General features: G+C 35.5%; 1 protein-coding gene across 2 annotated transcripts in view; it reads left to right on the top strand.

Annotated features, from left to right (window-relative positions):
- The window catches only part of EDIL3 (EGF like repeats and discoidin domains 3), a 259518-nt gene that overhangs the window by 138169 nt on the left and 104814 nt on the right, over window positions 1-16535 (top strand). For both annotated transcript variants that reach the window (XM_081943349.1, XM_081943350.1), the window contains exon 3: window positions 9288-9416. In XM_081943349.1, coding sequence (XP_081799475.1) covers window positions 9288-9416 — 129 coding nt within the window. The remainder of the gene's footprint in view (window positions 1-9287; window positions 9417-16535) is intronic.

Below are 16535 nucleotides of genomic sequence, written 5' to 3'. Positions count from 1 at the left end.
TCTTCCAAATTCTACTTGTTTCCAATTTCTCCTAAACCAAACTTTCATAATATAAATCATTTATTTAATTTATTTAATCAATTTATATGACTCTCCACCTCAAAGAAATGACTCTGAGTGGCTAACAATATTAAAAGAAAATCAAAATCAAAACATAAGCGAAATTTAAAACGCACAGCAATGAGGAAATTCACAAACAGCCGTCAACCAAGAACTGGGCTCCTTAACCCCTTTGTAACCCCAAGGTCTAGTACAGAATTGATTCTTTACATCACATGTGTAAATAGACTTTGCATGAGCCATTTCCTGGAGGAACATACTAGTCCAAACTATGAAATAAGACATTTGAGGCTTTTTAGAGTTGAGTAAAGGGGCAGATGCTAGATGAATATATAAAATATTTTTGCTCAAACTTCTATAATTTTATCCATTGAAATGGAATATGGGGGAGATCACGGTCTTATAATACATTTTCACAAGACACATAGTTCATAGAATCACAAGGAAGAAAGGGACCTAGGAGGTTTCTAGTCCAATGCAGGTTAAAGTAGATGGTTTGGTACCATTGAGTGTGATGATTGCTGCAATTTCGATAGTATTAGAGGGACGTTCATTAATGGAACATTCTGTTGGCTGCTAACCTTTATGGCCGAATTACATCTTGAGTTCAAACAACATTGCTAAATTTTATTTATTCTATTAATTTATATGCCAAATTTAGAGACCATCCACAAAGCAACTCTAGAAGTTATTGTAGCAATTGTGCAAGTTCAGTTTTATTTTCTATAAGCTGTTATCTACACTGATATTACTTCTTAACTGATTTCAGGAAAAATGTAAATCCTTCCTGATTTGATCTAGGTCAAGATTAGAATATCCAATTCCTACAGGTTTCCCTTCCTCCTCCCAATGTCTTGCATGTTGGGAAGATAATGGTTAAGTCCAATGGAGTGAAAGAGGATTTTGTCCTATTGAGTTTTTGAAAAACAATTATGTTGAGAGTTGTCTATTACATTGCTAATTGTTGCCTTGTAAACATTCTTGAAACTTATATGCACCCGATTCTTGTCAGAAAATGCCTACTTGATCAAATTAAATCATGCAGAGTTGCATGCATTCCAAGTTCAAGGGTACTTTTAATTATTGATGGTCTTGTACACAAAAACTAGCTACCTGACACAGCATATAAGGGCAGACAAAGAAAGAAAGAAACCCTGCTGGTTTTGAATGATGTTAGCTTGCGCTTAGTGGTATGCTAATTGAAAGACTTTTTTTTCTTTTTTCAAAACAGAATTAAATCTTACATTAAGAACATATAAGGAAGTGCCCATGGGTGTAATGATGTGTAAGAAGTTATCCTGAATTTATATGCTAAAGTATCAGATGGAGAATTTTAAAAGAAAAAACAGTGCAACGGATAACTAAACTATAAGATATTCCTGTGCTTTGGGGGGTTTTTTGTTTATTGACTGAGATTTATTTCATCAAATATCAAGCTACACCATGGAACTTTCTCTGTAGTGTTGCTGGTTGGTTCCCATTATTTATTTCCTTTGACAGTGTTTACATTTTACCTAAAGGAAAAAAAATAGCTTTTTTTGCACCATATCTGACAGTCTTTGTATTTTAAATCCAAACTGTTTGACACATTTGGAAATACTTAATCTTCAATTCAGAGTAGCGTATTCCCCGGTGTCCACATATTTATGGAAACTGAGTTCATTGTATTTGTCACCAAAGCTGAGAAGTAACACAGTTCCTGCCTTGAAGTCCTTTCTGTAGCCCACAGAGAAAAGAGGCATTTGATTCATTTGCCTAAAAACCATATATATATTTCATTCAGAGGTTCCAAAAATTCAAACCAAGTATCTTTTTTATTGCATTATTAGTATCTTTCAGTACAGAATGGGATTTCAATTGAATTTCAGCCTCATGTGCATCTGAGGCTCCCTAGCACTTATTATTCTCTAGCTATTATCAGTGGAGATGTACTGAGAGAAGGACTCAAAGGAGATGCAGACTATATAGATCTATTACTTTTACGGGGCAATTAATCTTGTTGACATTACTTATATTAATGTGGATTAAAATGCCTGGAAAGCATACTGTTGATTTCTATTGCTCATTAATATTGATCAAAGGTTGTTGTTCCCTTTTGTTTTAGAAGCTACTTAAAGATTATGTACAAAAGTGCTACTAAATTATTGACTTTTTTAAAAAGAAGAACCTGAAGCCCAATGTGCTTTAAACTAAAACTACGAGAATACTGTGAAAACTTTCATAGTGCTTAATTAATAATATAAATCAAATTAAAATTATGGTGGCATGTTTCTATATTTTGACTAATATTTGTCATATTTATTGTGCATAGTGTCTCCTACAATGAAAGTTCATTACTGGTCAAACTCTATATTTCTATAATCGTGTAGAAATTACTGTTTCTTGGTCAAAACTGTTATTATACATCAAAATAATTATAACTTATAAACAGATGTTTTTTTATTATATTAGGACAAGAAATTTAATAATGCATATTAAAGTACTTATCCTAAAAACCCTAATCTATATGCAGCACAGGTCTTGGGTACATTCCCAACAGTGTCTCCCAAAGTTGTCACAAAAATTGTAATTTTTAACATGACAGAAGATGGATATATATGTTACTGTGAAAGTCCGAAATCTGGTGAATGTCGACATTCACTGGTGAATGTCGGAATGTCGACATTCACATAGTCGCTTGGTGTACGTCCGAAATTAAAACCGACACCCTTACCCTAATACCCTTACCCTAATACCCTTATCCTGTCGACACTTCCTTAAAAGGAAGACGCTTCCTTTTAAGCATCTTCTATTCGCGGTTTTTTTTTTAAAACCTGCGATCCTGGGCGGTTAGAACGAGTAGTTTCCAGGACCGCGAATTGAAAAGGAAAAGTAAAGCGGTACGCTGACTCGTTGGACTTTCACAGTAACAAATGTCACCGTGAAAGACCGAAGTTGGTATGTGTCGACATTCACCGGTGAATGTCGACATTCACCAACATTCACTGGTGAATGTCGACATTCACCAATTTCGGTCTTTCACGGTGACATATACAGTGCATAAGGTGCTAGCCTAACCATACTCTTAATTAATTTTAATCAGCCTTACATTTTGTCCTTTTTAAAGTGTGATCCTGATTTGCTACTTAAAGGCCAAGTGAGACCTACAATTGTTGTTCATTCCTGGTGTATATTCATTGATTTATTTGTCTATTTGTTTGTTTCAGAGGTGGTATTCAGCAGGTTCTGACCAGTTCTGGAGAACTGGTAATGAAAATTTTCAGTAGTTTGGAGAACTGGTAAATATCACCTCTGACTGGTCACGCCCCCATCTATTCTCTGTCTCTTAATCCCATCTGATTGGGAGGAAATGGGGATTTTGCAATAACCTTCCCTTGGAGTGGAGAGGCAATGGAGATTTTACAGTATCCTCCTCTGCCATGCCATGCCCACCAAGCCATGCCCACAGAACCGGTAATAAGAAATTTGAATCCCACTACTGGTTTGTTTGTCAAATTTATTTGCTGCCTATCTCACCTAGCTACTCTAGCAGCTTTAAAGAGTTTAATTAATTATCATTTTAAAATTTGCATATTTCTATCACCTTTGTACCACCTTTATTAATTGAAAGGAAAAAATGAAAATGTTTCTAAACAGAAGTAAAATAATAAAACAATAAAGTAGGCAATGACATAAGAACACAGTGAGAATAAATACATCAATATTTAGCTAATTTTAAAAGATAAAAGGGACATAATGACTGGCAGACTCTGAACAGCCTGTCAGGCATGTAAGAAACTAGAGAACATAGGAATACATAATACAAAATATTATCAGATTATCCTATTAAAATAAGAATTTAATGAAAAGTAAAAGCTGTCTCTCATAGGTTGAGATGATTGGTAATGCTAATTTATTTGCAAGACAGCCTTGGGCCTCAAAAAAAAAAAAAGAAATCTGAAGAGGAGTTTCCTGATGGAATTTATCATTTGTTATGTTGTAATAAAAAGAGGCTTAAATCTAAGGAATAAACAAACCTTGTTTTGGCATGGCAAGGCATAGTTTTAAAAACAGTTTGCATATTTTTATTGCCTCTCTCAACAAAATTTTCATGATGTACACATTTCTAAAATAATTTGCCTTCACAATTCCTAATTTCCCTAAAATGGTCTTTCTCTCCCCCTCCCCCCAACACACAAATCTGGAAGATTGACAAGCTAGCCATGAATAGATTGGTGTAATCCTTATGACAAATAGTACATGTAAAGATTTTCAGAATGTTACATTCACCAAATGGTAAGTTTTGTATTAGTTGGGGAAAAAATATCTACCATATTCGGGTAATGCCGTCTCTAGAAACATACAGGATCGAATTACAGAGGCATGAAGCTAATAAAACAATTATTTATTAGCTTTGGCTTGTAGATTTTGCCAATCAAAATGGACTCAGGTTCTATTGCAAAAAATGAACATTAAAAAACATAATTAATAAAATTTATTAAAACGTAGCCTAATAATACAATCAGCACTAATACAATTAGTTGGTGAGCAACAATCAAACTAAAAGCTGAGAAAGTATTTGGATAAAATGGTTGTCAGCACTTTCAGATTGCAAAAATGGTTTGATCCCAGTATATAATCAAGGTATGGGGGCTACTCCTTAAAAGGCCTAGAAAAGCATGTGGAAAACTTTTAAATGTAAAGAATTCCAATATATCCCAGGTGAAGGGGGGAAATTGCTCAGAAAAATGATGGTAAATCCTATCTCCTGAGCCATGGTAGCTCAGTGGTTAGGCTGCAGTATTACAGGCTAACTCTGCTGACTGCCAGCAGTTCAATTCTCACCGGCTCAAGGTTGATTCAGCCTTCCACCCTTCTGAAGTTAGTAAAATGAGGACTAAGATCATTGGGGGCAATATGCTGACTCTATAAACTGCTTAGAGAGGGCTATAAGTCTAAGTGCTATTGCTATTGATATATTGGGAACTAGCATCTGGAAAAATATAAATGGATATTCACTTATAATATAAATATTGCTTTATATCTAAAGAGAGAGAGGTTCATTTGAAATTCAGGTAAGATGGCCTTTTGATTAATCTGTAGCAGCAACTAATAATCCTGTCCTTTCCATTCTAACTCATTTTCTTCATTGATCTATATCCAAACATTATCTAGCAATATGTATAGTGGAGACAAATTCCTTTTAATTTTAACCTAATCCTATAAAAATTGCAGATATAATGCAAATGCTACATCTTTTTCCTGTTTCTGCAATGCCATTTTTACATTTTAATAATATTTAAATGTGGCTTACTCCTGTTTAGATGATTTACAAACCTTCAGGCAAGATTAAATGTATGATTTCTTTTCATATTTATATATACTTTGTTTCCCTGAAAATACGACCTATCCTGAAAACAAACCCTAGCCTGATTTTCACGCCTGCGTCTACTATAAACCCTACCCCAAAAGTAAGTTCTAGTTAAGCCCTGTCCACTTTCTGGTTGTAGGAAGTGAGGTGAGGTGCAGGCATAAAAATTAAGCTAGGGAGGGTAGCTGCCCCATGCGCCCTGCACCTGCTTACCGTAGGACTGCTGCAGCCAGGCCTCCCTGTCCTAACATCTGTCACACTACTGCCCAACTTCTTCTGCAGCTGCTTACAACTGGATGCCATGTGGCGCATCACACCGATACCATCACTCGCTGCAGAACACCGCAAGGCTCATTTAGTGGCAGTACTAGTGTGACAAGCCTTGTAATGTCATGCTGCAAGCAGCAGCATCAGTGCGATGAGCCACACAGTGTCTGACCACAAATGCCTACAGAAGAAGTTGGGTAGCAGCGCAGCAAGTATCGGGGCATGGGAGGCCTGGCTGCAGTGGTCCTAACATAAGCTGGTAAGACATCCCCCCAAAATAAGACCTGGCTATTATTTTGAGACTGAAAAATAAGGGAAACATGGTATTGCTACAGTATATTTTATATGTTTCTTTGACAATGAATTTTAACAATGAGGAATTCCGAATCAATGCACCTAAAGTGTCAACAGTCTTTTTATAAAGAAAATTGCAAACCATTTTAGATTATGAAAAATGTGCAATTCCTGAACATTCCAGTCACTTTACTTAACAATAAACTGGTAAGAAATATTTATAACAATGAGAGATTTTAAATAACCTTTTTTTTTAAAAAAAGAAAAAGCCCTTCTGATTTTCAGAGAATAAGGCTTAATTTTCTAAGCAGAGAACATAGTTGTAAGCCACCCAGTCTCATTGATTGAGATCGGTAGCCATAGAAATTGAATGACTGAATGAATGACTAAATAAATAAATAATGGCTGTTGTTGAGGGTTCCTTTAATATGTTTTCAAGCATGCAATCACTTTGTAAACATCTAAAACTATTGGTCGCCAAAATATTCCAGCTAAAGTCATGATTTATCATTAAGAATAACTGGGAAAATGTTAAAATGTTTAACACAAGTTTGGCATAGCAGTTAAGGTGCTGGGCTAGAAACTGGAAGGCTGTAAGTCATTGTCCTCCTTTAGGACATTTTTATGAAGAATAAGATTGTAAAGGGAATAGGATTAAATAAGGAATATTTTCCATGAAATGTTACTGAATATAGTAAGAGCAATAGATGATGAAAGAAATGCATAGAGGAGAGTCATGCAATGTTCCTTTAGTTACTCAATATATTTATAAATAAATATGCATTCATTGCTTTGCTGACATTAGAAGTAAGGTGGTTAGAGATATGAATGAAGATATACTTTTGTATGCAGGAAACATTGCCTTATTGGCTGACTATCTGAATAATTTATTGCAAGTGCTGGTTAGATGAATAGAGATCTGAAAATTAATGAAATATGAAGGCAATAATGCTTGGCAGAAAAAAATAGAGATATTTACAGACAGACAGGCAGGCAGGCAGGCAGGCAGGCATAGAGCAAGTTGAAGAATTTGACCATGTTTATAAAAAGTTTATTATACATGATAAAACAGAACAAGACAACCTTCTATACACCCATTTCAATAAATGTTTCCAAATTTCGTGGAGCTTCTTTCTTTATACAGGGAACAAATACTTGCTTATTTGGTTGCACATTAAGAAAGGGAATTCCTTAGAATTTAACTCAATAGCTTGTAGAAGCTTTTCAAAAATAAAAAAAAGTGCAGATGTCAAATTTTGTGCTGCCTCTAGCAATTTACACTTCATGTTATAGAGTGGGAAATATGCTTATCTACAAAATTTCCAGGTGGTACTGCTGCATCAATTACTTACTAATTCCACACTGGATTATGCACCAGTTATAAAAAATATATAGTGCAATTGTTCAGTATTCATCCCTTTGAAATTTATACTGATCATACCTTTGTTTTAAATCTCATTTTTTTAAACGAAAAGAAATTTAATTATGAACTTCAAAGAATATGGAAAATTAGATTAATGCACTATTGCTGTGTTTTGCCAAGGTAAAATCACACGAGTTAGATAAGCCTCAAATTAAGTGGCCAGCTCAATGTAGCTTTATGATACAGAGGAAACGTCTGTATTTTATTTTATTTTACGTCTGTTCTTCCTTTGTTTATCAAGCTCTTCAGTGTTAATTCTCACAATTTTTTTTGTGTTTAAAAACTTTAGCCTTGGAAGAAGCCATTCTTTTTTTCTTTTTATTCAAGTGGTAACAAACCTGCCTAGAGAAAAATTCATCAATGAGGAGAATTATGCTTGAAATGTAGTGATCCCTTCACTTACATTATTTAATTACTTGGAAAATGAAGGAACTATTTAGCTTTTCTTCAGATAATTCTCGAATAGGCATAAGATCAATTTAATTCAATGTTTTTCAAACTAAGCAACATTAAGATGTGTTGAATTTAGCTCTCAGAATTCCTTAGCTAGCCTGGAACATATTTTATAGTTGCCAATTTTGGAACATATTTATTGAATTGCATTCTAAAATTCTACATCAATATCTCTTCCCTGCCTTGGCATTCTGTTGATTACCAAGATATGTATATTGTACAGTGGTAGGATTCAAATAATTTAACAATTAGTTTTCTGCTGTAATGACCAGCTGGGTAGGCATGGCTCGGTGATCATATGACTGGGTGGGTATGGCCAACTCAATGTCACTCACGTCAATGGGCGCTTTGCCTTAGCTGTTACAAGGTAATAAGGGTTAACCGGAGAGGCAGTTTCTGTAAGCAGGGCAATAAAGATTAGGCTGGAAACAACACCAGAATGTTTCCTTCCTGCCTTCTTTATAGCATTCTCTGAACTGCTTAAAAAGTTAACAACCAGTTCTCCTGAATAGGTGCAAACTGGCTGAATCCCACCACTGATATTGTAGCATTCTAGATTTTTCAAATTATATCTCCCAGCATCTCCTACCACTGATGATACTCCAATGTATGAGGTGTATTACTATTAGGCAACATCTAAAGAGACATAGCTTACCTATCCCTGTTAATTACTTTAATTATATTATGTTAACATATGTTAATACAGATCCTCAATCATCTGTTCCCAACCTTCATCAGCCATTCCAAAATGTTCATTAGTTTGTTTGTTTTTTTACTTCTCCCAGTAGAATCTAGGTCTTTAACCTACAGTTATGCCACAGGTAGAATAATTTGTTTTAGTAAACAGTGCTTAATCTAAACCTACAAAAGAAGTATATTTTGCCTAAAGCCCATGTATTTCCTATTCTGTTCTTTATCTAATTCATTTGGGTATGTTTATACTATATCCTTGGGGTTATAGCCAGAATTTTGGATTCATCTAACTGCAAGATTAAGTAAAGCCATCAAAATCTGGCTGTTTCAAACAGGCCTTCAGGGATGATATAGTATGGGGTGAATCCTTTCAGCAGTAGCAATGTTATATTAAACATTACGTTTTTATAAAATGGAAGGTTTCTATGAATTTCATCCAGGGCATTGGGGAATTTCCCAGCCGTAAAAGTGGCCACTCCCACTTCCTGATTTTTAAAAAGTGGAATTTCTCAAATGTCTTTCAGATAAAGTAAGTGCCAGAGGTCTGTTTTCTACCTATGGAAATGTTGTTCTTTGGTTAAAAAAAATAATCAAATATACTGAGATAGTTGAAAAATATATCAACAAAAACGTGGCACAGAACACTGATCAATTTTTTTAAAAGTTTATTAATGTATGAGTGAATAAGATTTACAAAAGGGTTGAGTTTTTCAGTATTTCATTTGTGTTTTTAAAATATTCTTTCAGGGCCATGTCTCCCTAATCCCTGCCATAATGGTGGAACATGTGAAATCAGTGAAGCCTACAGAGGAGACACGTTCATAGGCTACATCTGCAAATGTCCAGTTGGATTTAATGGAATACACTGCCAGCACAGTAAGTTTTAAAATGGTACTTACCTTTCCTGCTTGATGAAGAAATATCTAGAACTGCTATTCTGCATAATTATCCAATTACTGCATGTGTTTGAATCAGCAGATCTGCTTAGCTGTAATTGTGGATGATTCTGAGCATCAGAATCTTTATTGGACACTTCCACAATATTATTTGCAATTTCTTTCTATTTTTATTGCAATTCCAGTACGAATATTCATGCTTGAGTCTTTTCCATAAAATAACTTTAAGATTATTTCTTTTTGTTTCTTTCTTTCTTTCCTTCTTTCTTTCTTTTTCTTTTTCTCTCTTCTTTTTCTTCCTTCCTTCCTTTTTTCTTTCTTTCTCTTTCTTTTTTTCATCAGAAAATGGAATATTGCAATTTCCTTTAAAGCTCAAGGCTTTATCCCCATGTTGTCAGCAGTTCATTCAGCTAATGATGGCTGAAGATAAAAAGGGTTGTTAAAAAGTAGATATTTATGCTAATAGGTTTCCTATATTCTCCTTTCTGCTCATTTTAAAACTAACCCAAGTCAGGTGCTGTTAGCCATGTTATTTAATTCAATAGAAAATCTTTCCCAAGGGCTTTATTAATAGATGTTCTGGATTTTTCTACCATTAGTTAAATGCACAGCATCATTTCTATCTAAAATTTATTACAGCCAGTCAGGAAAAGTAAATTATGAATTAAAGAATTTTATTTTACTTTTTTTCCTTACTCTGGAATTGAACAAATGAATTCCTTGCATCTGTCTTCACACAAAAAGAAAAAAAACTATTGTCCAACCTATCAAAAGCAGCATCCTAAGAGACAGAATCAGAATGCAAGTCAAAATTATGCGAGAAAATCTTAAGAGAACACCTACCCATTCTAGATTAATTCAAATCACGTGGAGCAGATGGATTATATCCCAGGGTTCTGAAGGAGCTAACCCTAGGAAAAATCTTGAAAAAGATAATCAAGCATTTGTGAGTTCCTAGAAATGAACAAGACAATTACTAGAAGCCAGCATGAGTTTGTCAACAGCAGATCATGTAAGACAAATCTTATTGCATTATTTGACAAAGTGGCTAAATTGGTGGCTAAGGAAATTCTGTGGACTTCAAAGTGGCATTTGATGAAATTGTCGATTGCCTATTTCTTGATAAGATAATGTGGGGTATGGAGTACCACCAACAGATGGATTCACAACTAGCTAACCAACCATGCTCAGTGGGTAGTCCTCAATGGAATTGCATGTACATCAGAGGTGGTATTCAGCAGGTTCTGACCAGTTCTGGAGAACCAGTACTGGAAATTTTGAGTAGTTCAGAGAACCAGTAAATACCACCTCTGACTGGCCCTGTTCCCATCTATTCTCTGCCTCCCGAATCCCAGTTGATTGGGAAGAAATGGGGATTTTGCAGTTACCTTCTCCTGGAGTGGGGTGGGGATGGAGATTTTACAGTATCCTTCGCTTGCCACACCCACCAAGCCACACCCATAGAACAGGTTGTAAAAAAATTTGAATTCCATCACTGATTTACATAGAGGGAAATATTCAATGGTTCTGTTTTAGGCCCAATACTCTTCAATATTTTCATAAATTATCTAGATGAAGTAATAGAAGGGGGAATTCATCAAAGTTACAGACAGCACCAACCTGTGGTGAAATAATTATCACTTTAGAAGATAGACTCAAGATTCAAAAGTACCTTGACAAATTTGAATGTAATGCCATATCCAACAAAATGTAATTCAATACTGAGAAATGTAAGGTCCTACATTTAGGATCAAGAAAATCCAAATGCACAAATATAGAACACTGGCTCAGCAATAACAACTGTGAGAGGGATCTAGGGATTCCAGTAGACCACCACTTAAATATAATCCAGTAGCGTGCTGCAACTGCAAAAAAGCTAATATCCTAAGTTGCATCAACAAAAGGATAGTTTCGAGGTAATGTGAAGTGATTGTACTGCTTTATAATGCACTGGTGAGTCTATACCTTGCCTACTGGGATCAGTTTTGGTTATCACAATACAAAAATATTTTGAGACTCTAGAAAGAGTGTAAATAATAGCAACAATGATAAATAAGGGATCTAAAAGCTAAAGCATATGATGAATGATTGAGGGAACTCAATGTGCCTAGCTTAACAAACAGAAGGACTAAGAGTGATATGATAAGAGTCTTTCAGTACTTGAGGGGTTGTAACAATTTATTAAGCAATTTATTAGAATTGTTTAAACTTTACAAACAGTCATATCTGTTTGCCCATTACAGTACTGATCAGGTAAGGCAGGGATTTGGGGGAAAACTCCATAGATGGTAGTTGTGTGCATAAATTGGGGAGACCTTGGACAGCTTATTCTTTTATTCTTTGCCATGGTAAAAATCATATTCCATTCTATGTTATGTCAGCCTTTCCTTGATCAGTACATGACTATTACATGACCTAGTGTGATGTTTCATATGAGGTAGCTGTCATTCTCTGATTTTGATATATTGTTTCCCTATGACTTGCTGCATGGCAATTTTTATTTCTGGTTGGCTGGTATCCACATCCGCTGTAATGGTTTTTATTTTTTTATTTTTCACCCTCATCTGTATGTCTGAATTTTTCCTCAGGTGCAAATTCCATTCATCTATTTCTCCCAAGATTTTACTTCTTATAAAATTTAAAAAGGCAATATATGATTTGGAGCAATTGTGGGCATGGATATAGCACTTGTCAAAAACACCTTCAGCCAAATGCATATTTTCCCAAGATTGAGTGGTTTTTGCCACATGAGCCTAGGGGAACATATGCTTAAAATATGCTGCTTAATAATTTCAAACAGAAATCTGTAACAAAGTGTGAAAAAGAATACCAGAATGAACTTTACTACTTTAGCCAAAACTATGCAGCTGAACTTGTAGACTTTCTAAACATTTCTAGAGTATAAGTAATTCATGTATTTAAATTTACCACCCTATTAAACTTAAACTTTGTTTTACTATTGAATTTCTCTGTATCCATTTTATCTTGGAAATATAGACATTTAGAGACAACAAAAAAGCTAAAAAGGAAATAAAAAGACCAGAATACATTGTCTTCAGGAGTCAATAGCCTGATTAACAGGGATTAACACTAGACAAACAATCAAGGAGAAACTAATATCCTAATCAAGGAAGTACCAAGGAGAAAAGCACTTTCCAGCAAAAGAAAAAAGAAAAGAAAGGAAGGCCAAGTGACTGCATATAAATAGAGAGCAAATCCCAGTCACCTGCACTGATGATGTTATTTTGTGGAGTAATAAGTTCAAGGGGCACGGAGGCCTCCATACTTCAATCCTGAGCTCAGATATTCTCTTCTATTGGATTAGATTTTAGTGCTGTACAGAGAACAATAATCATTTATTTGATAGTTGTTGATAGGGCAATCCTAAAGCTGCCTATTCTATCATAATTATTTTTTTAAGAAATAAAGGTAAAGGACTAAGTGCTGGGAGGAAATGGGTGAATTATAAAAGTGGACATGGTTGCAGTACAATTAAAGTTTTGTCAGATTTTTTTAATGAACAATATCAGTGGTGGTATTCAGCAGGTTGTGATCAGTTTTGGAGAACTGGTAACAAAAATTTTGAGTAGTTTGGAGAACAGGTAAATACCACCTCTGACTGGTCCCCATCTATTCTCTGCCTCCTGAGTCCCAGCTGATTGTGAGGAAATGGGGATTTTGCAGTAACCTTCCCCTGGAGTGGGTAGGGAATGGAGATTTTACAGTATCCTTCCCCTGCCATACCCACCAAGCCACGCCCACTAATCCATGCCATGCCAACCAAACCTTCCCCTGGAGTGAGGAGGGAATTGAGATTTTACAGTATCTTTTTCCTGCCATGCCTACCAAGCCACATCACGCCCACCAAGCCACGCCCACAGAACCGGTAGTAAAAAAATGTTGAATCCCGCCACTGAACTATATTAAGGATGAGAGCGATGTATACAATTTTCATTGTATAGATTATTACTTGTGAAAGTAAAATTTGGGTTTTATCAATTTTGTTTAAGTAGATTTGGTCTGATTATTAACTAAAATGATAAAGTGAACAAGTCAATGTCATGCATTCAATTGCAAATAATAGTTGAGATTGCATTATGAATTTTCCATTGTGAATTTTTGGGATGACATATTAGTTTACACATTTTACACAGATATATTAGTGTCTTTTGAATACATACACTTCACCTATATAAAATGCATTTAACATCTCTTTCTTTAAGACTGAGGTGATTAAAATGTATTTCAAGTTTGGCCTTGGTCTAATTCATGCAAAAAAAATATTTTCTCCTTCCTAAATACGGCAGCAGTTCTAGCTCTTTTATTGGAAGCCCATTTCCTTCAGTCTTCGTACACTTCTGCAATGAAGATGAACTCTCTATATGTTGATCAGATATCAGTACAGTTTGACAAAACTGCTAAATTAAACAAAAGCTTCAATTAAACCCAAACCTTCTGAGATCAGCAAAAAATAAAAATAAAATTAAAAAATGGGGAAAGTTTGCTTAAAAACAGACTGCCAGGAGCCCTCTGCTCATATTGCTGCTTTTGTTAAATTGCCATTATTACAGAAAAGCATTAAATTATTGTTGTGACATCATAAGTCTGAAAGGAAAGGGGTAATAGCTACAGCTTTAAAAAAGATGCTTACCCAGAAAAATGACCCGCCCCGAGTCCCTTTTGGGAGAGGGGGCAGTCTAGAAGCACGGTAAAATAAATAAATAATAAATAATAAATAAATAATAATAAATAATCGTGTTTTTAATAGAATAATTTAAATGGGTAAACAAATCTACCACAATTATGTAAATTTAATCTTTGTTCATACTTTTGTGCTTGGAAACTATCCACGCTTTAATGTTTAGATTTTTAAATATCTTTTAAAATTTAAATATTTAATATGTAGTTGGAATAAAACCAAGTCCAAATATCAAATTGTAGTTACAAAGTTTAATCAACAACTAAATTAAATTAAAATGTAATTGATTTGCATAGTTATTGTGAGTGTCCAGAACCTGCTGCTTGTGCTTGTGCATCATGGCTTTGTGTGAATGATTAAAGTAGTGTATATCATTGGCACACTGACATCTTAATATATGTGACATATAACCTCCCTTCCCAACCTTCCCTGTAGTTTATCCATAGCCAGAGCCATCGAAGAATTTGTTGATTTTGTTAAAATAAAATTTAAAAAAGCATTGTGCTATGCCAGTGATGGCTATCCTTTTTGTCATCACGTGCCGAAAAAGCAACACCCATAATGCAATATGTGCATAATCATCCCATGTGCCCCCCGTGCATGCATGAGTGACTCCCCTGCATGCATCCCACCCCCACGCATGCACACTTGACTCCCCACTCACCCTCCCCTTGTGCATGCGTGCATGCCCCTGCATGTGCCCTGCCCTCTGTATGCACCCCCTGCATGTGCACACAACCCCATGCATGCACCCTGCCCCCACGCATGCACATATGATGCCCCATCCCCATGCACACAGACCCCTCATGTGTGCCATTCACCCTGTGCGTGTTTCCCTCCCCTCATGGATGCATGGCAGAGTCCCGAAAACCAGCTGGTCAGCGGGAGGAGCACATGTATGTGTGGTGGAGCTGCGCTGGGGTGATGGTTCGCATGCGTGCAGAGAGGGCTCTGGGTGCCATCATGGTGCTATTGTGATGCAAGGTTTTGATATTTTCTTATCACAATACAAAATACACATAGTCCAGCAATGGCACAATACTGTTATTATTAGTTCACCACATAGCATATTTGGGGCACAGATATAGGGAATCCTCAAAGGTACTACATCATTTTGCACAACGCTCCATCTCTGACGATTTGCATCTTTGACAATTATAGTGTTGAAAATATCACAGGTCATGTGGGTCAAGGAACCTTGGGGGAATCAAGGAACATGCCTGTATAGAAACTGGTGTTGCAACATCACATTGGTCTCTGAAGTACACAGATGGATTTTTATACCGTACACCACTGGGTGCTTGATTGAATTTTAGAATTCAATCTAAAATTGTGGGTTAATGCGGAATTCTGCTATCCCTCATAAGCCAAGCAGGGGACAGAAATGCTTTTTCACTTTTTACAAGCAAATTTTGTAAAAGAGGGAATGTCTCTTTTAAAGCTCATTTGGCTGCTTGAGTAGCTGCTCCTGGCTACCTGAGGAGCATCTTCCAAAGCAAAGATCCCAAAAGACACAGCTGCTTTCACAATTCAAAATCAGGGGTTTTCTAAAGTGTTTTTGTGTATTTTGAAACACTTTTTTTTCATGGAATTTGCATAGACTGGATTTCAGAAGTTGTATTATAAAATAGAAAGGAACAAAAAAGAGAAAGAAATTAATCAATGCCTCATACCAGAAATCAAATGCTAATTCTCATTTTTATAATTTAGTAAAATGTGTTCATCTGAAAATGTGTAAAACCTAATATGAATTTTGTTTCAGCCTCTGTATTGAAACAAGTGTTAATTACATAAATCTTGAGTATATTTAATTTTTCTACTATCCTTTTCTCCCAGTTTCTTAGAAAGTATTGATTTATTGTGAATATAGATTTGGAAGTTTGTTCTTTTTTCATGGGAAAACTAAAAGAAAAGTCATCACGTTGAATGAGATCAGCACCATCTCTCCTGTGGTTTTCCAGAACTTTAAAGAGAATATTTTTGTCTCTCTAGGTAATACTTCAACTTTTTAAACAAAAAAACTACCCACAACCCATTTAATTCATGCAAAATGGATGCCTGTAATTTGGACTTTGTTAATCACTGAATTAAAAGTAAAAGATACTACAGAAATAATTTTTAAGGGAAAAATGAACCTGAGCAAAGTTTATTGGAGACAATGGAACTCAGTAAAGCAAAGCCACTATATTTGAACAATAAATAAATATTTTAAATTACACTGGATATGGTCCCTACTTAATACCTGGTTTAGGGACAGTTTCCCAAGACACCTGCCCAGATGCCTCTCTAGACACCAATTTAGAGGAAGAAGAGCCAGTTACAGGTACCTCAGAGGGAGCCATGGAGGAATGTCCAAAGGTTGCCAGAAGCTCCAAGTCAGCACTGCGCAACAATTGCAGG

This window comes from Natrix helvetica, assembly GCF_964273705.1.
Source record: "Natrix helvetica genome assembly, chromosome: 2".
Lineage (NCBI taxonomy): Eukaryota > Metazoa > Chordata > Lepidosauria > Squamata > Natricidae > Natrix > Natrix helvetica.
Note: the sequence above shows the minus strand (reverse complement) of the source record. Positions and strands in the feature narration are given on the sequence as shown.